The sequence below is a fragment of the Elephas maximus genome, chromosome 12 (genome assembly GCF_024166365.1).
Source record: "Elephas maximus indicus isolate mEleMax1 chromosome 12, mEleMax1 primary haplotype, whole genome shotgun sequence".
Classification (NCBI taxonomy): Eukaryota; Metazoa; Chordata; class Mammalia; order Proboscidea; family Elephantidae; genus Elephas; species Elephas maximus.
The window spans coordinates 100077320-100102738 of record NC_064830.1 but is presented as its reverse complement, the minus strand read 5'-3'; the positions used below and the strand labels follow the sequence as shown (position 1 = coordinate 100102738).

Below are 25419 nucleotides of genomic sequence, written 5' to 3'. Positions count from 1 at the left end.
TTCTTTTGACTTCTACTACGGAAGATGAGGTTTTTGTATAGATTGCCCGAGTCTGAATCCTGACTCTGCCATCTCTCAGTGTGAGACCGTGGGCAAATTTCTTTACCTTTCTGGACCTTGGTTTTCTCACTATAAAACAGGAGATAATATTAGTGTCCACTTCATGTGATTGCGAGGATTATAACGTTAATACATGTAAAGCTCGTAGAATGCTTGGTACATGATTAGTACTTCCAGGAAAAAAAAAAAAAAAACCCAAACCTGTTGCCATAGAGTGGATTCCAACTCCTAGTGACCCTATAGAATAGAGTAGAGCTGCCCCATAGCGTTTGCAAGGCTGTAATCTTTATGGAAGCAGACTGCCATGCCACATCTGTCCGTATCCTGGGGAACGGCTTGTGGATTCAAACAGCCAGCCTTTTGGTTGGCAGCCGAGTGCTTAACCACTGCGCCACCAAGGGCTCCTTAATAAGCATTTAGTAAATGTTTATTATTATTACTGTTGCTGTTGTTGTATGTCCTCTCCCACCTACTACTTTCTCCATTCTGTCAATATATATGAAATACAGTTTTGTTTAAAATGATTTTTTTACCATTATAAGTTTTGTTAATATTGACACCTGAGTCAAGTGGTGTACTAAAATTCATTTCTTTTATATTTCTTTGAGCTATTCTCTCTCTTTTTTTTTTTGCTGGGATTTTTTAGAATCCCTGGCTAAGTTTCTCTCAATACATTTTTCATTTGGTCAAACCTATCAGATGAGCAACCCCTTTCTTTTTTTGGAGATTTCCTTCGTGGAATTTTCCATCTTCCTTCACTTTTTTTTTTTTTTCTTTTCACTAGTATGGTTTGCCTGGTGCTTGGGCATGTCGTAGAAATGTAATCCTTGAAATTTCTTTTGCCTCTACTGCGTTGGGTCCCTTGTTTTTGGATTTCCATGCCTTTCTTTTTCCTAATTTACTTCCTCGTTTTGCTGGAGGACATCCTGCGATAGCTTTATGTGAAAGGGTGCGTGAAAGGTAAATTTTTTGAGGTCTAGCGTGCCTGAAAATGCCTTTATTCTACCTTCACGCTTGAGTGGCAGTTTGGAAATAATTTCTCCCTAGATTTTGAAGGAATTGCAACATTGCCTTCTCAATTCCAGTGTTACTTTTGAGAAATGTGATTCCATTTTGATTTTTGTATGTAAACTTTTTTTGTTTTTTTTTTCCAGTTGCTTAAAATCTTCTAGAACCACATAATAATTAAGAGCATGGACTCTGGAATTCATATATGGGCTTTACTGCTTACAAGCTATGTGACCTTGGACATGTTACCTTCTATACCTCAGTGTTCTTTTTTTGTAAATGGTGCGTGCCTTCCCAAAAGGTTGGGAGGCTAACAGGTTGGTGATTCAAGTCCACCCAGAGTTACCTCAGAAGAAAGACCTGGTGATCTGCTTCCAAAAAACCAACCATTGAAAACCCGATGGAGCACAGTTCCACTCTGGCACTCCTGGCGTCTCTGTGAGTTGGAATTGACTCGACATTGACTGTTTTTGTTTTGGTACAGTTGTATTAGGATTAGATGAGTTTATGTACATAAATGCTCAGAACACTGCCTGGCACAAAGTAAGCCTCATAGTTATTATTACCATTATTATTCTTTAATCAGTAGTGTTCTGAGATTTTGTTTACTGTGTCTTGCTCTGAGTGCTTTCACATTCATTGTGCTAGGGGCGCTCCGTAGGGCTTATCATTCGGGAAGCTCCAGTCCCTCAGTCTGAATTTATTTTTGAATTACTGTTATTCTTATCAAGGAGCCTGGTGGTGCAGTGGTTAAGCGTTTGGCTGCTAACCAAAAGGTGGGCGGTTCAAACCCACCCTGCGGCTCCACAGCATAAAGACCTGGCAATCAGCTCCTGTAAAGATTACAGCCCAGAAAGCACTAGGGGGCAGTTCTGTTTTGTCAAATGGAGTCACTATGAGTTGGAATCAACTCAATGGCACCTAACAACAATAATAGCTGTATTCTTATTGTTGTTATGTTATCGTTAGGTGCCGTCAAGTAGGTTCTGACTCATAACGATCCTGTGTACAATAGAATGAAACACTGCCTGGTCCTGCACCATCCTCACAATTGTTGTCATGCTTGAGCCTATTTTTGCAGCCACTGTCAATTCATCTTGTTGAGGGTCTTCCTCTTTTTCGATGACTCTCTACCAAGCATGATGTCCTTCTCCAGGGACTGATCTGTCCTGATTAGTATTTTATAATTTCCTTCTTATTATTTTTGCTCTTCTCTCTAGTACTCGTTAGTTGGATATTGAATCTTCCCGACCAATTATCTCATTTCCTAATACTTTCTTTTCTGATTTCTGTCTCTCTGTTTCTTCTGCTTCCTAGAAGATGACCTCAACTCTGTCTTCTAAACTTCCAATTGGATTTTACATTTGGGTATCATAGTTTTAATTTCCAAGAGGGCTTTTTTATAATTTGGATGCACCTCTTTTTTTTTTTTTTTTTTTATAGTATTCTGTTTTTGTTTCATGGATGCAGTAATTCTCATTGAATTGGAGGATATTGTATTTTTTTCTGGAATTTTCTTCTTTCATGCCTTATATGTTTCCTCTGAGTCTCCTTTTTCTTCATTTCTGCTTTTCATATTGGAGACTTTTCTCAGATGTCTCTTCATATTTAAGAAAAAACCTGTTGCCTTCATTCAGTTCAGACTCATGGTTACCCTGTGTGTTACAGAGTAGAACTGTGGTTCATAGGGTTTTTTGGCTGTAATCTTGATGGAAGCAGATCGCCAGGCCATTCTTCCCTGCTGCCATTGCATGGGTTGAACAGCCAACCTTTTGGTTAGTACCAAGCAAACAAACAAACCCATTGCCATTGAGTCAATTCCAACTCATAGTGACCCTATAGGACAGAGTAGAACTACCTCATAGCATTTCCAAGGAGTGGATGGTGGACTTGAACTGCTGACCTTCTGGTTAGCAGCCGAGCTCTTAACCACTGCACCACCAGGGCCCCTTTTTGGTTAGTAGGAAAGGGTAAAACATTTGCACCACTAGGGACCTTTCATATTTACGGAAGAGACGTGAACATGGGTCTTCTGCTGGTGTTTGCTTGATTGTAAAGAAATTATTTTGAAAACTGAAGTTTGGTGTTTAATTTGAAAACAGGTGGTTAGATGGTGGTATTTGTGAGTTCTTTACTTTTTGTTCCATACTAGAAGACTAAATAAATAGCAAACATGGATGAAAAAGAAAAAAAGAGGCACTAAAAAAGCTCATGGAACTCTTCAGACGCAAAGGTGGTGGGGTTTATTGACTGTCGAGGAAGTTCGAGAGTGTCAGTTTCTGTCACACTTTTCTTTTGTAAGTCTCCTCTAGTTCCTGCGTTTTGGGACTTTAAGCCTCGTTACTCCTGTTCCCTGATACTCTTGTTCTAAGAATAAGGAGTTGGTACACTTCAGATTTTTTACCTATTGGCAGAGTTTATTGTCCAATCAAATGAAGATATCTCCTACATGAAACATCTCAGCCTTTGTGGTGAAGAAGACACTGGCGATAGTTCTTTTATCTATTTCTAAAGTTGTTTAAATGATTCCTTGTTCACGGCTCTCCTTAACAACTGAATGAACAGTTAGTGTCCGTATATTCGATTAAGCCTTCTCCAAAGCTATCTATCGTGGCTCTTATATATTTTTTTTTATTGTAATTGAAAAAAACCCATCTGGATCACTTAACAGTCAGTCTGGCCAGTCCCTCAGCGCTTGAGTTATAGACGAATTATGGAGAAATCTCTTCCACTTTTACTTTTTTGGTCAAAGAAAAGTGTGTGGTGTATCGAAGTTTAAGATCAGGTATGAGTATTTGGGAAGCTAAATGACACTAAAGCCTCACTATCATGTAACCAACCTATTGTGTTGTGGAATTCTTTGGAACATTGTGCCAGCCTGGATCCGGCTCAAGGGCTTTCATCGCCTTCATTATTTTATATTTCTATTTGTAACACTGAGGCTCCAGTGTGGGGAGTGTTGTTGTTGTTAGGTGCCATTGAGTCGGTTCTGACTCATAGCGACCCTGTGTACCACAGAACAAAACACTGCCCAGTCCTGCGCCATCCTCACAATCGTTGTTACGTTTAAACCCATTGTTGTAGCCACTGCATCAGTCCATCTCATTGAGAGTCTTCCTCTTTTTCACTGACTCTCTACCAAGCCTGATGTCCTTCTCCAGGGACTGATCCCTCCTGATAACGTGTCCTAAGTATGTGAGACGTAGTCTTGCCATCCTTGCTTCTAAGGAGCATTCTGGTTGTATTTCTTCCAAAACAGATTTGTTCGTTCTTTTGGCAGTCTGTGGTATATTCAATATTCTTCAGCAGCACCACTATTCAAAGGCATCAGTTCTTTTTTGGTCTTCTTTATTCATCGTCCAGCTTTCACATGCATAGGAAACACCATGGCTTGGGTCGGGTGCACCTTAGTCTCCAAGGTGACATCTTTGTTTTTCAACACTTTAAAGAGGTTTTTTGCAGTAGATTTGCCCAGTGCACCGCGTCTTTTGATTTCTTGATTGCTGCTCCCGTGAGTGTTGATTGTGGATCCAAGCAAAATGAAATCCTTGACAACTTTAGTCTTTTCTCCGTTATCATGATATTGTGAGAATTTTTGTTTTCATTATGTTGAGATGTAATTCATACAGAAGGCTGTGGTCTTTGATCTTCATCGGTAAGTGCTTCAAGTCCTCTTCACTTTCAGCGAGCAAGGTTGTGTCACCTGTATAACGCAGGTTGTTGATGAGTCTCCCTCCAATTCTGGTGCTCCACTCTTCATCATATAGTCCAACTTCTCAGATTATTTGTTCAGCATACAGATTGAATAGGTCTGGTGAAAGGATACAACCTTGACACACAACTTCCCTGACTTTAAGCCACACAGTGTCCCCTTATTCTGTCCGAATGACTGCCTCTTGATCTACGTACAGGTTCCTCATGAGCACGATTAAGTATTCTGGAATTCTCATTCTTTGCGGTGTTACCCAAAGCCAATAAAACACAGGTAAATATCTTTCTGGTATTTTCTGCTTTCAGCCAGGATCCATCTGACATCGGCAGTGATGTCCCTGGTTCTACATCCTCTTCGGAATCCGGTTTGAATTTCTGACAATTCCCTGTCGATATACTCTTGCAGCTGCTCTTGAATAATCTTCAGCGAAATTTTACTTATGTGTGATCTTAATGATATTGTTTGATTATTTCTGCATTCGATGGGATCACCTTTCATGGGAATAGGTGTAAATATAGATCTCTTCCAGTCCATTGGCGAGGTAGCTGTCTTTCAAATTTCTTGGCGTAGACAAGTGAATACTTCCAGCGCTGCATCCTTTGTTGAAACATCTCAATTGGTATTCCATCAATTCCTGGAGCCTTGTTTTTCGACAGTGCCTTCAGTGCAGCTTAGACTTCTTCCTTCAGTATTATTGGTTCCTGCTCATATACCTTCTGAAAGGTTGAATATCTACCAGTTCTTTTTGGTATAGTGACTTTGTGTATTCCTTCCATCTTTTGACAAGAGCCAAAGTATGACCTTGAGTATATCCCACCTGAATTTAGAGACCATCTTAAGAAGAGATGTGACGCGTTGAACATTAAGACCGAAGACCAGATGATTTGTGGAATGACATCAAGGACATCATACATGAAGAAAGTAAGAGGTCATTAAAAAGACAGGAAAGAAAGAAAAGACCAAAAGGGATGTTGGAAGAGACTTTGAAACTTGCTCTTGAGTGTCGAGTAGCTGAAGTGAAAGGAAGAAATGAAGTACCTGAACAGAAGATTTCAAAGGGTGGCTGGAGAAGACAAAGTAAAATAATAATATGTGCAGCAAAAAAAAAAAAAAAAAAAGATATGTGGAAAGACCTGGAGATGGAAAACTGAAAGGGAAGAACACACTCAGCGTTTTGTAAGCTGAAAGAACTGAAGAAAAAATTCAAGCCTCAAGTTGAGCAGAGACTGGAGAAACCCCGAGTATGGCCCCCAGACATCCTTTAAACTCAATACTAAAGTCATTCCTGAGGCTCAGCCTTCAGTCAAAGATTAGACAGGACTATAAAACAAACAATAATACACGTAGCTCAGCTGTGTATATGAGGCTAAATGGGCACACCAGCTCAGGGGCAAGTGAGAAGGCAGGAGAGGACAGGAAAGCTGGACGAATGGAAATGGGGAACCCAAGGTCAACATTGAAGGACTCTTTCGGGAAAATTTTAAACAACTCGGGAAGCATCGTAAGCAAATGGAAGGAATACACAGAATCACTGTACCAAAAAGAATTGGTCGACATTCAGCCGTTTCAGGAGTGTGGGTTGTAAGGGGTCAGTAAGCTAATTACCCCTTTGATGCCTTTGCCATTTGTAGGAGAATCTTACCCGTATTGAGATTTCATGAACAATAGGAGTTGTAAAAATACCAGCTGTATGAGAAGTTAGAGTCTGGGATGGCAGAGAGTTTTCATTAGCTTTATCACAGTGTTCACAGTGGAGAATTACATGATAGCAGAAATACATATTTTTTATGTGTTGCTTATTAAATTTTACCTGAAGTTAAATTGTAGATAAAAAAAAAAAAAGAGTAACAAATAAAACCCATCCAAAAATAAATAAAATTTGCACTCAAGCCTCCTGTTTTCTTCAGAGCTTTGAACTGGTTCATTCTAGTTTGAACCCTGGCTGAGAGTTAGCGTTTCTAAGTTTCCAGGTGAAATTAATGTTGCTGGTTGGGGACCAATTTTTATTTATTTATTTATTTATTGCACCTTAAGTGAAAGTTTACAAATCAAGTCAGTCTCTCGTACAAAAACTTATACACACCTTGCTGTGTAACCCTAGCTGTTCTCCCCCGATGTGACTGACAGCACACTCCTCCTCTTCACCCTGTATTCCACGTGTCCTGTCCCCCTCTGCCTTGTCATCTTGTAGGGACCAATTCTGAGAACCACTAGTAGAGCAGTGGTTCTCAATATTTATTACACATAAGAATCACCTGGGGGTCTTGTTAAAATGTAGATTCTGATTCAGTATATCTGGGGTGGAAAAGCAAATGCTCAGCAGGGGTTTGAACGGGAATGAACCGGTCCAAAGCCCTGGTTTTCTTTCACTATGGTCTGCATCTCAGCCCTGAGAATTCAGCCCAGAGCCTCAGTGGTTCCATCTTCCCCCAGTAAACCGAGGACTTTTGGGGGCTCCAAATCCTTCCTCTGGGGTGAAACCAGCCTTCCAGTCCTCATCTTCTCCACACGCTCTGGCCTTTAGGGCTGCCAAGGTCCCCTGGTTCAGAGACTCTCAGGAATGACTTATTTCCTTCGTTCGTTCTTTTTTTTTTCAATTGTGCTTTCGGTGAAGGTTTACAGTGCAAATTAGTTTCTCATTAAACAATTAATACACATTGTTTTGTGACATCAGTTGCCAACCCCGCAACATGTTAAAACTCTCCTTCTTGACCTTGGGTTCCCCATTTCCATTCGTCCAGCTTTCCTGTCCCCTCCTGCCTTCTCGTGCTCGCCCCTGAGCTGGTGTGCCCATCTAGCCTCATATACACGGCTGAGCTACGTGTATTATTGTTTGTTTTATAGTCTTGTCTAATCTTTGACTGAAGGCTGAACCTCAGGAATGACTTTAGTATTGAGTTTAAAGGATGTCTGGGGGCCATACTCAGGGTTTCTCCAGTCTCTGTCTACCAGTAAGTTTGGTTCTTCTTTGTCAGTTTGGATTTTGTCCTACGTTTTTCTCTAGCTCTGTCCGGGACCCTCTATTGTGATCTCTGTCAGAGCAGCCGGTGGTGGTAGCTGGGCACCATCTAGTTATGCTCAACTCAGTCTGGAGTGGAGGCTGTGGTAGCTGTGTTCCATTAGTCCTTCAGACTAATATTCCCCTTGTGTCTTTGATTTTCTTCATCCTCCCTTGCTCTACATGGGACAGACATATTTAGATGGCTGCTCACTAGCTTTTAAGACCCCAGATGCTACTCACCAAAGTAGGATGTAGAACATTAGGAATGGCATATTTCTTTTTTTAATAATTTTTATTGTGCTTTAAGTGAAAGTTTACAAATCAAGTCAGTTTCTCACATAAAAACTTACGTACACCTTGCTACCCGCTCGCAATTACTCTCCCCCTAATGAGACAGCCCACTGTCTCCCTCCACTCTCTCTTTTCATGTCCATTTTGCCAGCTTCTAATTCCCTGCACCCTCTCATCTCCCCTCCAGGCAGGAGGTGCCAACATAGTCTCAAGTGTCCACCTGATCCAAGAAGCTCACTCCTCACCAGCATCTCTATCCAACCCATTGTCCAGTCCAATCCATGTCTGAAGAGTTGGCTTCGGGAATGGTTCCTGTCCTGGGCCAACAGAAGGTCTGGGGGCCATGACCACCGGGGTCCTTCTAGTCTCAGTCAGACCATTAAGTCTGGTCTTATGAGAATTTGGGGTCTGCATCCCACTGCTCTCCTGCTCTCTCAGGGGTTCTCTGTTGTGTTCCTTGTCAGGGCAGTCATCTGTTATAGCCGGGAACCATGTAGTTCTCCTGGTCTAAGGATGATGTAGACTCTGGTTCACGTGTCCCTTTCTGTCTCTTGGGCTCGTAATCGCCTTGTGTCCTTGGCGTTCTTCATTCTTCTTTGATCCAGGTGGGTTCAGACCAATTGATGCATCTTAGACGGCTGCTTGCTAGCGTTTAAGACCCCAGGAATGGCATATTTCTTGATGGTTGGCTCCATGGTGAGGTGTCACTTTTCCCCACTCCCCACCCTGCCAAATTGCACACCTCTTGTCCATCTGCCTTCCAGCTTCCAAAATGTTGGAGTTGCCTCCTTTCCATTTTTCTTTTGTTTGTGTTATTTTCTCTTCTTTTTAAACCACATTACTGCCATTTTAGTGAGGTTCTGGCATTTGCGCCACCACCTCTGGGGTTCCTCTTAGTCTCTGCTTTCTCTGCACAGGCGCCCCTTGTTGCTGCCAGCCTCCCGGCCTTTGCCCCAGCAGTTCTTAGAAGGTTTCCATCTACCTCTTCTTCCAACCCCCTTCAGCTAACTCACCTCCTGGGGCTAGACCTCCCGTAGGGGAAAATATCAATCAATGGGGGAATCCTGTTAATTGCTTTAGAATTGAGGCCATCAGGAGCCTGGGGGCAAGGCTGGGGTGAACGTATTTGTAAGTCATTGGCCTGAGCCTGGCGTTGACCTTGTTGCCTTTGGGATTCCCTTCATTTAGAATTCTTGAGCACCTACTTCATGGGCTGGGTATCTGGAGCTAGAGGAAGTTCTTGTCCGCAGGGGGCCTGTGTTTAGGGTGGGGGAGGGAGAGACTGGAGTTCAACAAAATCACCCACGTAATAGGGAGGAAGTGGCCTCTGGTGGGGAGGAACCAGGAGCTTATAGGATATGATAACCTGAGATATGCAGATGACAAAACCTAGTTTGCTGAAAGCAAGGAGGCCTTAGAATACTTACTGATGAAGACCAAAGACTACAGTCTTTAGTGTGGATTATGGCTCAACATAAAGAAAACAAAAATCCTCACAACTGGACCAATAAGCCACATCGTGATGAATGGAGAAAAGATTGAAGTTGTCAAGGGTTTCATTTTACTTGGATCCACAATCAAACGCTTTTGGAAGCAGCAGTCAAGAAATCGAAGGACGTATTGCATTGGGCAAATCTACAAAAGAACTCTTTAAAGTGTTCAAAAGCAAAGGTGTCATTTTGAGGACTAAGGTGCACCTGACCCAAGGCGTGGAATTTTTAATCATCTCATATGCGTGAGAAAGCTGGACAGCGAATAAGGAAGACTGAAGAAGAATTGATGCGTTTGAATTACAGCGTTGGTGAAGAACATTGCATATCCCATGGACTGCTAGAAAAACAAGCAAATCTAATCTGTCTTGGAAGAAGTACAGCCAGAACCCTCCTTAGAAGCCAGGATGGTGAGACTTTGTCTCACGTACTTTGGACATGTTATTAGGAGGGACCAGTCCCTGGAGAAGGACATCATACTTAGTAAAGTAGAGGGTCATCGAAAGAGAGGAAGACCCTCAACAAGATGGATTAACACAGTGTGTGCAATAATGGGCTCAATCATAGCAACAATTGTGATGATGCAGGACCTGGCAGTGTTTCATTCTGTTGTACATAGGATTACAATAAGTCGGAACCTACTTGAAGGCACCCAACAACAACGTAGAATGTGAAAAGGTGCCTATTGGGATCTGAGTGCCTAGAGGGTGAGGGGTAGTTTCCAGAAGGAGTGGGGTGGGAGGCTGGAGGTAGCAGGGTGAGGGAAGTCCCTTAGTGACTTGGCCCACTGGGGAGGGGAGCCAGGCTACCCCCAGGTCAGCCCCCAGGCCTGATTGGACCATCCGCCCCTGCTTGGTCCCATTCTCCACCTTAGAGGGTGGGGTTGGAACTGGTTGATCTGGGCTGGGCCTTGGTGGCAGCGTGGCCTGATAGTATCTCTCCAGCTCAGGACCCTTTCACAGCCCAGGACCCTCACTCTACGCTAATGGGAGCTTGGGGTCCGTGGCAGCGGCCACAGGTCCCATGGCCGGGCCACAGCACCAAGGTCATGCAGGGTAAGCCCCAGCCTCTCTCTCCTTCCCTCCCTCCTCTTTGCTTCCCCCAATGGCCTCTTCTTCCTGGAGAGGTGGGTTCGAAGAAGTCCAGGACAAAGGGCCAGGCCCAGGCATAGCCTCTTTCCCTTTTATTGCCATTGTTTCGCTTTAGAGGAAAAAATGGCACCCAGAGGTTGGGTGACTTGCCAAAGGTCACACAGCAGGGATGTGTGGGATCTGGGAGCAAGGCCTGGGCTCTTGACCGCAGCGCCTGTAAAGCCAAGGGGTGGGGGGAGGTGGGTGCTTATAGGAACATTCTTTCTTGTTCCTTTTTTCTTTCTCTGCCCATTTCTATTTATTGTTTTGGTTTTTGTAAATGACGTCAGTGTGAGGGTTCTGTGAAAATTACTCAGAACGTAATATTTACCACACTTGTGTTCAGATAGCCACTGGCCTCTTTCCTTCTGCTAGTGCCCCCTGCCATTTTAAAGGAAACTTTTTGGGGTTTTAAGATACATAGGAGGACCATGTTAGTTCACTAGTAAATTTTCACCTTCCGTGTGGGAGACATAGGTTCGATTCACAGCCAGTGTACCTCGTGTCCGTGGAGGCTTATGTGTTGGCTATGGTGCTGAACAGATTTCTTCAGAGTTGCCAGACTAAGGGGCTAGGAAGAAAGACCTGGCAGTCTACTTCTGAAAATCAGCTAATGAAGACCCATGGATCACATGGTCTGATCTACAGCTGATGGCAGGGGTGGTACAGGACCAGGCAGCACTTTGTTCCATTGTGCTTGGGGTCATCATGAATCCAGAGCCTACTTTACGGCAGCTGGCAACAACAAAGAGAGAAAAATGAGCACAGATCATAAATACAGTAAAACCTGTGAAAGCCAGAACCAGTGTAAGGTGGAGGCCCGTCAGAGATGGAAAACTCAAATATTTTCCACTAAAACGAGTGATAGAAAAGTTCTCAGACTGCCCCCGTCAAAGGGCAGATAACTTGTGAGACAGGGAAAAACAAGGCAGTTCCCTTGAGTTCCGGCTCTCACAGGTTTCACTGTATACAGTTTGATGAATTTTTTCACCAACTGAACACACGTTTCAGGTTTAAAAAAACCAAACCCCAGGTGTACCCCCCCCCCGCTTCAGCCTCTTCCCTTGTCCCTCTCCCTCCCCCAGGGGTAGCCCTATTCCTGACTTCTGCCACCAGAGTGTTGCTGGTTGGAATCACATGGTACCTTCTCTTTTGTGCCTGGCTTCTTTCACACAGTGTTCCCGTTAGGACGTTGATCCATGTTGTTCCATGGTATCACAGTTGATTTATCTGTTCTGCTGTTGACGGGCATTTGGGTGGTTTTCTATTTTTGATAGCATTAGTGGTAGGAAGATTCTGGAACTCTACTTTTGATGCGCAAGGAGGGCAGTGCTGGGTCAGAGGGTGTGTGTGAGTGTGTGTGTATCCTACTTTAGTAGATTCTGCCAGACTCTTCTCGCAAGTGGTTGTACGAATTTACACTCCTATCAGAAGCGTAATGGTATTTTTCATCTTTTTGACATTTTAACCATTCCGGTGGGGGTGTAGTAGTTTTAATTCACACTTTGCCCATGATTTAAGAGACTGAGTACCTTTTCATAGGTGTACTGGCTATTTGGACAGCCTTGCTTATGACATTCTTGTCAAGTCTTTTGCCCATTTTTACATTGAGTCACCTATTTTTTTCTTATTGATTGCAGGAGCTCTTTATATATTGTGGATACAATTCTTCCGTTGGTGATACATATTGCAGATATTTTCTCCCTTGCTGTGGCTTACCTTTTATTTATCCTAATGGTGTGTCGTTTGAGTACAAGTTTCTAACTTTAATGTAATCCAATATATCAGTTTTGCCTTTGGAGTCCCTGGGTGGTGCAAACGGTTAATGTATTTGACTGCTAACCGAAATGCTGAAGGTTCGAGTTTACAGAAAGGCCTGGTGATCTGCTTCTGAAGAATCAGCCATTGAAAGCTCTGTGGAGCACAGTTCTACTCTGATAAATATGGAGCCGCCATGAGTCAGAATCGACTCCATGGCACCTAGTAGGTTTATGGTTAGTGCTTTTATGTGGCTTTAAGAAATCTTTACTTGCTCTCGATTATGAAGATATTTTCCAGTTTGTTTTTTAGAAGCTTTCTTGTTTTACCTTTCACATTTAGATCTACAATCCACCTGGAATTGATTTTTGTGTATGGTGTGAGGTAGGGACCAAGATTCGTGTTTTGTCCCCCATGGATGTCCAAAATGACCAGCAGCATTTATTGACAAGGCCGTCCTTTGCCTGTACCTGTCTTTGTAGGTCAGTCCCGTTCTGTGGGTCTGTCCATCTCTCCTTGTGCCACACTGTCTGCATTATTATTGGTGTATACGTTTGGGTAGTTGATGGTGTAAGTGCTTCTAGTTTGTTCTTCATCTTAAAGGTTGCCTTGGCTATTCTTGTTTCTTTGCATTTTTATAGAACTTTTAGAAACAGCTTTTCAATTTCTATATCCACACACACCTGCTGGGATTTTGATTGGCACTACACTGAATCTATCGATCAGTTTGGCTGTGGCGAGCACCTTTGTGAGTACATCTTTGCCCACATGTCTGATGATGTTCGTGGGAGGGGTCCCAGATGTGGGTCTGAGTATTTTTTACAGTACTTGATATGTACAGCCCAGTCACTTTCCAGAAGCTGGGTATGATGAGCTAGTTCTGTTCTTATCCTCCCCCGGGCCGCTCCCCTCCCCCGGGCCGTCCACAGCCAGACCCTAAATTTGTTGATCTGATAGATGAAAACAGCACCCTGTTGCTTTAATACTTCTTTGTGTGATTACTGACATTGTACCCTTTTATCGAGTTAGCTGTGCGTGGATCTTTGCCAGTTGCTGCAGATTCTGACTGAACTGACAGTGAAACCTGTGAGAGCCGGAACTTGGTGGGACCAGGTCTTGCCAGTTTTCCACCTTTGACAGGGTGCAGGTGACCACTTTTCTGTTGCTCTCAATTCGTGGAAAATTTTGAGTTTTCCTTCTCTGACTGGTTTCTGCCTCACATAGGTTTCGGCTTTTGCAGGTTTTACTTTCCAAGAAACTGGGCATTAGCCCATTCTCAGCTTAGACATGACGGAAATCTCTGGTTCTCGAGACCAATGGGAGTTTGAAGGTCATTTTATCAGAGGGTCCTCACGCTATTTTAACTGCTGTCAAAGGAACGCCCAAGTCATATGTCTGAGCTATTTCTGGGTGATAACCCTGATTAGGTCAGATAGGGTTTGATGGCATCTTAAGGGATATACTTCCTTTGTGAGGCCAGAATGTTTTAAAATATAAATCCAAAAGGTATTTGTTCCGTGTTTGGTTGTGAAGGGGTCTTTGGGAGTGACGCTTTGCATCTTGTCGTCTGGTGGGAAGTTCCCGTTGTGTCTTGGCACCAAAGTGTAGGTTTTGGAGCCTCAACTTCCTTATCCGCAAAGTGATAAGAATCCCCCTCCCAGGGCTGAGGGGGGTGGGTGGGGGAGGCAGAATGAGGCAAAGCCCTGAGTAAGAGCTACGCTGGTCGTGAAGCCAGGCTCCAGGAAAGCTCCCCACCCAGGCCCATCCTCCCCTCCTCAGCCCTAGTTGATATGACCTTGCCCCATCCCCCCACCTCTAGATATGAACTGAGCCCCTACTATGTGTCCACACTGGGGACAGAGCAAAAGCAAAGCCCACATTCTAATGCATACCACCAGGCCAAATCTGGCCCTCCTCTTGTTTTTATAAAGAAAGTTTTATTGGAACCAACCAACGCCCTCTCAGTTAAGTACTGCCCGTGCCTGCTTTAGTCGGCAGAATAGGTCTAAAATATGTATTCTTTGGCTCATTCAGGAAAAAGCCAGCCAGCCCTGTGCTTGTGGGTGGAGACAGATAATGGTAGAGGAACTAACCTACATAGTAGGACAGATAATGGTAAGTGCTGTGGGGAAAAGTAAGTCAGGGAAGGGCGTGGGGTATGGAGTGGGTTGCAGTTTAACCTAAGGTCCTTAGGGAAGGTCTCTGTCATCTACCGTCAGCTGTAAGAGAAGGCAGTGAGGGAGCCTGGCCTCTCTGGAGGGAGGAACAGATCCCAGGCTATTTCACATTCCTGAGTGGTGCGCACAGTTAATGCCATCAGTCGGAGATTTGAGTCCACCCAGGGGCACCTCTGAAGAAAAGCCTGGCAGTTTACTTCCGAAACATCAGCCATTGAAAACCCTGTGGAGCACAGTTCTACCCTGTTACACGTGGGGTCACCATGAGTCAGGGTCAACTCGACGGCAGCTGGTTTATTTCATGTTCCAGCCCAGTCCGTTCACAGTGATAACATTCCATCGGTCCTTCATGTTGTTGTGTGCTGTAGAGTCAATTCCAACTCATAGTGACCTTATAGGACAGAGTAGAACTGCCCCATAGAATTTTCTAGGCTGTAATCTTTACAGGAGGGAGCAGATCGCCAGGTCTTTTCTCCCATGGAGTGGCTGGTGGGTTTGAACTGCCGACCTTTCTGTTTGTAGCCCAATGCTTAGCCATCTCGCCACCAAGGCCCTTTTTGGATTCTTCATACCCACAGTAATTCATCAAGTCTCCCTCCTTGCTCTCACCAGCAGACACATCACGTGCCCATCTCATAGCTTCTAGAAGAATCCACAGCGACTTTGTCCATTACAGAGGCAAAATAGGACTGCCTGTTAAGATGACATGTAATTATTAGGTGCCATCAAGCCTGTTCCCGCTCATGGCGACCCCATGTGTGCAGAGTAGAATTGTGTTCCATGGGGTTTTCAAGGCTGTGACCTTTCAGAAGCAGATCGCCAGGCCTTTCTTCTGAGGTGCTCTGGGTAGACACAAACTTTGACCCTTTCAGTTAGCAGCCTAGCACGGTAACCGCTTGTGCCACCTTCACTAGTGCCGATTACTGTCGAGTGCATTCCAACTCACGTCGACACCATGTGTGCAGAGTAGAACTTGCTCCATAGGGTCTTCCGTGACCTTTCAGAAGGAGCTCGCTAGGCTTTTTTTCTGAGGCAGGTTCGAACCACCAGCCTTTTGGCTAGTAGTTGAATGCTGAACCCGTTGAGCCACCCAGGGACTCCTTCACATCACCTAGGGACTCCAATATTAAACCTAAACTAATTAAAATGGAATAAAACGAGAGATTCATTCCTCAGCTACACCAGTCGTATCCCTCATTCTCAGCGGCCGCCGCAGTGCACGGCACAGATGATGGAACCTCCTTTTGGCCACTGTTAGTATGTGTCATTTATTTTATTTGTTTATTTTTAAAATATGATTTATTTTTGTCGTTGTTGAGAATACGGACAGTAGAAATACACCAACCCAACAGTTTCCACGTGTACAGTTCAATGACATGGATTACATCCTTGGAGTTGTGCAACCGGTCTCACTCTCCTTTTCCAAATTGTTGCTTCCTCATTAATGTAAACTCACTGCCCCCTAAGCTTCTTATCTAACCTTTCCAATTGCTGTTATCACTTTGATCCCATATCAAACCAAAACCAAACCTACTACCGTTGAGTTGATTCCCGACTCATAGCGACCCTATAAGACAGTAGAACTGCCCCCCATAGGGTTTCCAAAGCTGTAGTCTTTATGGAACCAGACTGCCATATCTTTCTCCCACAGAGCAACTGGTGGGTTCGAACTGCAGGCCTTTTCGTTAGCAGCCGTGTGCTTTAACCACTATGCCACCAGGGTTCCTTGATCCTATATAAAACCCAAAAAAAAACAAACCTGTTGCCATCAAGTCGATTCCGACTCACAGCGACCTTATAGGACAGAATCGAACTGCCCCATAAGGGTTTCAGAGGAGAGGCTGGTAGATTCGAACTGTGGACCTTTTGGTTAGCATCTGAGCTCTTAACCGCTGCGCCACCAGGGCTTCTGGTCCCATATAGATAGATCTTAAAAGATCATGATGCCTGGATTTCATGTGTGTCGTTTGTCTTGCCCAATTCCCGTCTGATGGACACAGGTTGTGTCCAGCTTGCTTAGGGTGGCAGGCGGTGTAGCAGGGAACATTCTCTGAGCATGACTCTGTGGTCGTGTGTGACTGTTTCTGCTGGAGGGAGGTAGAGGTGGAGAGTTAGGCCCTGATGTTGGCCTGAGTGCAGATCCCAGCTCTGCCACCTGTGTGACTTTAGGATGTCATTGTCCACTGTGAGCTCCACAAGAAGGCTAGTGAGGATATTCAGTGGATTCCTGAAACCAGGAAGTAGGTTCAGTGACCCTGTGCACTGGGTGTTTAGAAGGTGTTCTGGGATTATCAGGAACCATAATAAGTAATGATGGTTACACGTCCGTGTTCTAGATTTTGATCATCCTGGGTCTTAGCTTCTAGGGTGTCAAGTGAGATTATTGTTGTTAGGTGTTGTTCAGTCAATTCTGACTCCTAGGGCCCCATGTGACAGTAGAGCTGCCCCATAGGGTTTTCTAGGCTATAATCTTTACAGAAACAGATTGCCAGGTCTTTTCTCCTGCTGAGAGGCTGGGTGGGTTCGAACCACCAACCTTTAGATTAGCAGCTGAGAGCTTAACCACTGAGGCACCGGTGCTTCTTGTCAAGTGAGATACTGTTTTGCAGATGGCATGAAGGCTTCTAGCCACCAGGGCGCTAGGTTTGGAGGGGGCCAGGCTTTGGGAGCCCTGCCCTGAGCTCAGGCCAGGGTGGGAGGAAGGGAGACACCCCCCTTCAACCGCAGGCTGGCTTGGGGTTTCCAGCAAAGTCTGTGGAGAGGCCAGAGGGCTCCAGGCTTGATTGTCACTGCCCCCTAGAGTCCCAAGGCCTGCATCCTTGTTGGGAATCTGGGGGTGACCCTGCTGGGTCCCCAGGGATGGGTGTGAGGAGCCAGAAGGGTGTACACCTAGACCCTGAGAACGTCATAGTGGGGGCTCAGCAAACAGGCACCGATGGAGCCTCTGAGGACGCGAGGGTGGGAGGTCAGCTATACCCTCTAGTGGGACCAGGTGGACAGCCTACGGGTGTGTGCTTCTGGGCTGGGGGGTTGCGTTTATCTTCTCTCCTTTTTAAGAAATTATGGTAAAATATATAACAAAAAGTTTGCCATTTTAATCATTTTTAAGGGTACAACTCAGTGGCATTAATTACCTTCTCCACGTTGCAGAGCCATCACCACTATGCATTTCTAGAACTTTTCATCACCCCAAACAGAAACTCTGTGCCCATTAAGCAATAACTCCCCATTATTCCTTCCAGCCCCGGTAACCGCGGATAAACTTTAGTCTCTATACATTTGCCTATTCTTAGATATTTCACGTAAGTGGGGTCATACACTATTTGTCCTCCTCTGTCTGGCTTCTTTCACCCATGTTGAAGCAGGTATCAGGACTTGGTTTCTCTTTATGGCTGAGTAATATTCCGATGTATAGATAGACCATGTATTGTTTATCCATTCATCTGTTGATGGGCACTTGGGTTGTGTCCACCTTTTGGTGATTGTGGACAGCGCTGCAATGATCGTTGGTGTACATGTGTCTGTTGGAGGCCCGGCTTTCAGTTCTCTTGGGTATATGCCTAGGAGTATATTGCTGGATCGTGAAATTCTATGTTTAACTTGACCGAGTCCCTAGGTGCTGTGAACAGCCAAGTCATCGGCTACTAACTGAAAAGGTAGCCATTGGAGCCCACTAGACTTACCACATAATAAAGGCGTGGTAATCTGCTCCTGAAAGGCCCCGGCCGTGAAAACCCTATGGAGCACAGTTCTAGTCTGCACACATGAGGTCGCCACGAGTCAGAATTGACTCCTCGGCAACTGGCATGTTTAACTTGTGAGTATCCGTAACACTGTTCCACAGCAGCCTGCATGGATTCGAATAACAGGCGTGTGATCAGTTATTCCTAGCATGGATTTGTCCTGTGTGACAGGTGGGGGCGCTGGGGAGGAGCCAGGCAGAGCCCCGTCCTCAGGCGGGCCCCCTTTATGGAGGAGAGAGGCATTAAATCTGTTATCCAGCTGATGAATCCCTATTTCCAAGTTGCCATAGAGACAGTGACTCTGGCTTGCTTGGATTGGGTGGTCGGGAGGGCTTCTCTAGGCCCAAGGAGGCCCGGAGGTGGGAGTGAGCGTGAGGCTTCTGGAAGGAGGCCTGGGAGCTGGCGCAGGTAGGGGCAGAGGCAGGAGCATCGAGGGGAGAGGAAGGCAGGCCCCAGGGCTGTGAGCAGTTGGAAATTTACCCAGTTTGTCTCTGAGATGCTCCCTCTGGCTGCTGGGTGATGCAGGGAGGAGGTGGAGGCAGTGCGTAGGTGCAAATAAATAGAACTTACGTTGTTCTTGCTGCCTGATAGCAGGCAGCCAGATGGGGCGCTGTGCCCATTTGACAGAGGAACAGCCTGAGGCTCTGATGGCAGCTGTGAGAGCCCATGGGCCTGGGGGAAGCCAGCTCTCCGGCCCCACCCCAGCCCTGGTGGGGTTTGGGCACAGTTGTGCACTGTGGCGGGTGGGATCCGTTGGTGGCATCCGGGCTCTGGAGGGCCTGGGGCTGTTGGGCGGGTTTCACAAGCCCAGGCAGGGCCAGGCTGGGGCCACTGGGCTTCCGCGAGGCCTGGGGCAGGAAGAGCTGGCGCTGATGTAAGCCCTTGCGCAAACCTCAGGCTGCCGGCTTCCGGAGCCTGCCGCACGCCTGCCTGCCTGCCCGCCAAGGAGGAAGCCAGGCCTGGCAGGCCCCGAGGCCCTGCTGCCCAGCCCAGCTGCATGGGTGCGCGGACTGGCCGCCATGGCCCTGGGTCCCGAGGGCTTGGCGCTGGAGTCGGGTGAGCCAGGCGGTGCCGGGCCGGAGGGGGTCTGGACACGGGGTGGCGGCGGGGGCACGTGGCCAGAGGGTGTCCTCCCGTTGCTCCACCTGCTGCCTTTACTCGGGGACACCAGCCAAGATGGAGGCCCTGCCCCTTGTGGCCTCAGTTTCCCCACATATACCACCAGGGGGCTGGACATCTGGGGTCCCTGTGCCCCGGGATGTGACCAGTGAGCACCTGCTGTATGCAGGCCCTGTATATGGGGCTGGCTGGGGTCTGTGAGCCACCTATGGGCTGGGTTGGGGCTGTCTGGGCTCCAAGCCACACACACCATCTGCACGCTCTCTGCAAAGTCACTGACCTTCTGTGCCACCTGGAAGCTACCCGTCACGGGAACTTAAAGAGGGTCACCAGAGGGTGTGCCCAGAAAGCCCTCAGCAAAGGGTGGCCTGAGTCGGCACCTGGTGGGTGTTGACCTCGTGGGTCACTTTGTGCCAAGTGCCCTGCAGCTTTGGTGAATGGGCTGCTGTGGCTGTTATTACTGTCATTGTTAGACACTTTTCCCTCTGCACAATTCAGAGAGGGAGGTGTTACTGTCCCCTTTTTGTTGATGAGCAGACTGAGGCCAGGTGAGGGAAGTCCCTTGACCAGGGCTCACTAGCTTCCCTCTGGGGCTGGAGACCCCACCAGGCGGTCTGCCAGGGACTTTCCCTGTGGGCTGATGGGTGTGGTGCCCATGGCGGGTCAGGCACCCTGGGCGGGGAGTGGGAGGTGTCCCTGTCGGATGTGGGGGTTGAGCCTGGCCAAATAAGGCATGGCCGGTGGGGTGTGGTCTCCACTCGGGCCCAAGTCAGTTGTCATCCTAAGCAGTGTCCTGTTTGCTGAGATGGCCCTGTAGGCCGCCTCTGCCCTTCGCACTTGCCATGTTCATTGCTCTCATTCATTCACTAATTCACTGGGGACAATGCTGGGTCAGGTTCTGGGTTCCCACTCACTGGCCATGTGACCATGTGTCTCCGGCCCCTGAACTTTGGCTTTTCATCAGCAAATGGGGGGAACAGCCCCCTGGGTCTTGGTTTGTGGGGCCATTAGGATGGTGGTGCTCTCTTGCTGCTGGTGCTATGTGCCCTGAGGGCAGGTCTGCTGTGTGAACTTCCTCTTGCCGTCCTGGGTCTTACCTTCCCTGTCTCAAGCCCTGGGTCTGGTGGAGTGGCCCCAGACCTGCTGCCGGGCCAGGGGAGGTCTCTTTGGCCTCCCTGCAGCGGGGAGAGGTGGGGATCTTGGGGCGGTGGGCTAGGGCGGTGGCTGCCTGACGGGCCCCCCTTCTCTCCGCAGGCGAGGCCTTCCTGGGCAGCTTTGTGGCCGGCGGGATGGGGCCCTCAGCCTCAGCCCATGGCAGCCCGGTGCCCCTGCCCTCTGACCTCTCCTTCCGCTCCCCCACTCCCAGCAACCTGCCCATGGTGCAGCTGTGGGCTGCTCATGCCCACGAAGGTAAGGAGCGGGCCAGGTGGGCGGGCCAGGGGCTGGGCCGTTGTCACCACCGTGCTGGGAATTTATATCCCCAGCACACCTCAGCTCTGTCTACTGTCCTCCCCTCCCCTGTCGCCTTGAACTGGCTCTTCCCTGTGTGGCTGTTGGGCTCAGCTGTCCATGGCCATCTACCCTGGCTTATCAGAGCGTGGCTGTACCGGCCTCCTTGCTGGTCCTCAAATGCCGCAGGGCCTTTGCACGTGCTGTTCCCGCTGCTTGCAGCCCCCAATCCTACCCCAGCCTGGCCATCTCCTATTCACCCTCCAGGGCTCAGCTCAAATGTCCCCTCCTCCGGGAAGCCCCTGCACTCTCCCTTGCTTGTGATGATGGCTGTGTCTGTGATGATGGGGGGGATGTCTGATTCCCTCCAGAGTGAGCCCCGAGAGTCTAGTTCCGTTCACTGCTGGCTCCCGGAGCACAGTAGGCTTGTTAATCATTGTAGGTGCAGTGGGCTGGGGCCGCTAGGCCCCCTTGTTGCACTTCTGTAGCGATGCCCCTGAATGGGGAGGTGGGGGTCTGTAAGCCCGGTCTCTTGCAGACTAGAGCAAATCTTCGTCATTCTTGGAGCCTCGGTTTTCCTCTGTCAGGGCAGAGACTGACTGGGGGACCCCAAATCCCCCCGCTCTAGCTCTGGCAGGTATGGGATGCTGATCCTCAGTGAAGTCCCATGATTGGGTGCTGGGTACTGGGGTACTAGAGGCCCTCCTCCTGCCTCCCAGGTGGCTTATGGGTGCTCCCTGGTCTTGGCGGTTGCACCCACTGTGGCTCAGGGCTTTCCTGGGCTCTTCGGAGCTTGCTGCCTTCCACTTCCCGAGTCCTTCTGGAGTGCTCCCAGCATCCTTTTAAGCTTCCCAGATCCCGAGGGGCGAGACCATGGTCTTTTGCATTTAGCCCAGGAGGAAATGTAGGCGCTTCAGCCACACAACCTGTCCAGTTCCCACGACGTCGCATCCATTGTGAGGAGGAGGCCAGGAGGCTGGCTCCTTCCAGGCTGCTTGGGGAAGGCATCTAAATCCAGCAATGAGGGCGTACCCCGCCTCTGCTGGGGTTTACCGTGGGCCTGGGGGCGCCCTTCATGCTGGGGCCGTGTCCGCATCTCCCCCTTGAGCCAGCCTGGGTGGAAAAGCAGCGTTGTTCTGCACTGCCTGAGACTGTTTTCTCTTCTGCACAAGTCCTAGCTAATCGTAGTCACAACGGCAAACATGGGGTGCTTACACGTGCCAGGCCCTGCCTCCCTCGGCCCCTTTATCCTCCGAACAAGCCTGCGTGCAGGCACCAAGCTTTCCATTTTACAGGTGAGAAAGCAGAGGCTGGAGGCTGACCTTGGGGTCGTGTAGGATGGTATGACCTCATGGGTACCGGGCAGTCCTCCTTGTGCTGTTGTTGTTGTCAGTGTCATTGTTTGGTGGAGCCGTGGGAGCCCAGGGTGGCAGGGCTAGGTTCTTTGTTCCCTGGTCTCAGAGGGAGTGACTGGGGACATGGGGAACCCAAGGCCCTCAGGGATCTTCAGTGGTCCTTGTAGGTCCCAAGGCCCCAACAGAGCATCAAGACCCTCCCCCCAGCACCCCATCACCTGCCTGGTCTGGGTGGGACTCCCTTGCCTGGTCTTCTGAGCCCTCCAGAGCGGCCTCTTGGTCCCCCAGCCCCCGTATGTCCCCTCAGGCATCCTGCTTCTCTCTTCATAGTCACCCTTCTCTCTCTTCTCTGTCCTGCAAGCAGGGCAAGCTGGCTTCTTGAAGCCTCAGTTTTCTCATCTGTAAAACTATCTCTCAGGGTTATGTTGAGGTTCAAATGAGAATAATGAGGGTGAAGCAGGTGATGGGCTTGGTGGGTGTGGCTCAAGGTACCATTGCCATTCCCCTCCTGATTGGAGTCATTCTGACTCTCTTCCCAGAGTATTTGAAAACCCAAGCCCTTGGGGGCTGCCCAGGATGGGAGGGAGGCTGGCAGTGCCAGGGATGGGAGGGGAACTGGTGTTCAGCCCCAGGACTCCCTCCACCAGGAGGCGGACGGCCAAAGTAGTCTTATTTCTAAGGAAAAGGGCTGGAAGGAAGCTTCTCCTGGCAGGCATGAGGTGGCCCACCTTGTTTTCTCTTCTGTCTTCCAGGCTTCTCCCACCTGCCCAGCGGGCTATACCCGTCCTACCTCCACCTGAACCACCTGGAGCCTCCCAACAGCGGGAGCCCCCTCCTCAGCCAGCTGGGTCAGCCCAGCATTTTCGATACCCAGAAAGGTCAGGGGGCAGGGGTGGGGGAGGGGGTAAAGGTGGGGGTTGGGGACCTTCGGGGGTCCTCACCACTACCTGGTATTTCAGGCACTACCTTGCCCAGATGCTTTAGCTGAGACCCCAGACCCCAAGGCCCCCATTACAGCCTTCCAGTGCCTTCTAGCTTGTGTTCATTTCATCCAGACCCCTTAAGCCCTCAGCAACTCAGAAGCAACCCTTTTACAGGTGCCTTTTCAAAGGGAGGCTCAGAAAAGTCGTAGGTGGCCAAGCTGGGCCCAGTTCCAGAGCCTGCCCTCCCTGAGGGTGGGCTGTCTGGGTCCCTCTTGTTTGCCTCTCTGGCTCCCTGGGGACACCGGGCACCCTCCCAGGGTCCCCTTTTGCCCTGGGCTCACGCTATGTTCTTCTCTGCAGACGGCTTCTACCTGCCCGCCCCGGCGGCGGCGGGCGCCCTGCACTCCCACGCGCCCTCCAGGACCGCAGGCGGTGCCTCCTCCGGCGCTCCAGCCAAAGGCTCGTCGTCGCGGGAGGGAGCAGCCAAGGAGCGGACCGGCCGTGGCGGGGAGCCGCCCCCGCTGTTCGGCAAGAAGGATCCCCGGGCCCGCGAGGAGGCAGCGGCGGCGGGGCCGCGAAGCGTCGTGGACCTGACCCAGGAGGCCCGAGCCGATGGCCGTCCGGACCGCGGCCCCCCACGCCTTGCCGAGCGCCTGTCGCCCTTCCTGGCCGAGCCAGGCCCGCCGCGGGCCCACACCGAAGCCAAGGGCAAGGGCGCGCTGCCGCCTGGCCTGTGCAACGGCGCTGGGGACCCAGGCGCCAAGGAGGCGTCGCGCCAGGACGAGGGCGCGCGGCTGCGGCGCGCCGAAGCCCTGCTGCCCGGGCCGTGCCCCTGCCCCTCTCCTCTGCCGCCAGGCAAGGGCCCGCCCGCGCCCCCCGCTGCCGCCGGGGCCTTCTCCGCGCCGCCGCAGCCCGGGCCCGCGGGCGTCTACACCATCTTCCCAGCGGCGCGGGAGCCGGGCCGCGAGCACCGCGTAGTGGCGCCCACCTTCGTGCCTTCCGTGGAGGCCTGCGACGAGCGCCCGGGGCCCATCCAGATCGCGTCGCAGGCGCGCGACGCGCGGGCCCGGGAGCGCGAGGTGGGCCGGCCCGGGGTGCTGCAGCCGCCGCCCGGGTCCCCGCGGCCGCCGCCAGAACGGCCGGAGGTGCTGCGCGAGAAGAACTCCGTAATCCGCTCGCTAAAGCGGCCGCTGCCGCCCGTCGAGGCCCCGCCGGGACGCACAGCGCGCGCCTCCCCAGACCCGCGGGCCTACCTCCCCTCCAAGGAGCTGCTCAAGCCCGAGGCCGAGCCGCGGGCCTGCGAGCGCGCACCCCGTGTCCCTGCCAGCGCCGCCCAGCAGGCCGCCAAGCTTTTTGGCCTGGAGCCCGGGCGACCACCCCTGCCTGCCGCCGCTGACCACAAGTGGAAGCCTTTCGAGCTGGGCAACTTCGCCACCACGCAGATGGCTGTGCTAGCAGCACAGCACCACCAGGTCAGCCGCGCGGAGGAGGAGGCTGCTGCGGCCGCCTCTGCTGCCTCCAAGAAGGGCTACCTGGACCCTGGGGGCGCACTGCCCCGCTCGGGGACTTGCGGGAGGCCCAGCGCGGACATGCACCCCGCGGCCCACGGGCCAGGCGAGGCCTCAGCCATGCAGAGCCTCATCAAGTACAGTGGCAGCTTCCCCCGCGAGGCCGTGGCTGTGCGCCCTGGGGGTTGCGGCAAGAAGAGCCCCTTTGGAGGCCTGGGTACCATGAAGCCCGAGCCAGCCCCGACCACCGCTGGAGCCCCGCGCACCCAGGGTCGCCTCCAGCACCCCGGAGGCCCCGCAGCAGGCAGCGGTCGGCAGCTGAAGCGAGACCCCGAGAGACCTGAGAGTGCCAAGGCCTTTGGACGCGAGGGTTCCGGTGCGCAGGGTGAAGCCGAGGTTCGGCACCCTCCGGTGGGCATAGCTGTGGCCGTGGCCCGACAGAAGGACAGTGGAGGGAGTGGCCGGCTAGGGCCTGGTCTAGGGGACCAGGAGCGCTCTCTATCCCTGAGCAACGTCAAAGGTAGGATCTGGCTCCACCCCTTCCCCCTTTTGCTTTTTAAAAAAAATTTATTTTTTCTGTTTAAAATATACACAGAACATACACCAATTCAACAATTTCTACATGTATGGTGCAGTGACATTGATTACGTCTTTCAGGCTCTGTATCGTTCTCACCCTCCTTTTCCTTGGTGTTC

At 49.7% G+C, this 25419-nt stretch overlaps 1 protein-coding gene across 7 annotated transcripts in view; it reads left to right on the top strand.

Moving 5' to 3' along the window:
* TNRC18 (trinucleotide repeat containing 18) overlaps window positions 1-25419 on the top strand; it is a 119518-nt gene that overhangs the window by 11513 nt on the left and 82586 nt on the right. For 6 of the 7 annotated variants that reach the window (XR_007519518.1, XM_049902652.1, XM_049902653.1 and 3 more), the window contains 3 exons: window positions 20744-20899; window positions 23046-23171; window positions 23577-25244. Coding sequence is in view for 6 of the 7 variants with exons in the window: in XM_049902652.1 (XP_049758609.1) it covers window positions 20744-20899; window positions 23046-23171; window positions 23577-25244 (1950 nt within the window). In the remaining variant the exon portion in view is untranslated. Of the gene's footprint in view, window positions 1-7670; window positions 19427-20743; window positions 20900-23045; window positions 23172-23576; window positions 25245-25419 lie in introns of those variants that run through there. The other variant, XM_049902654.1, reaches the window with a different exon arrangement.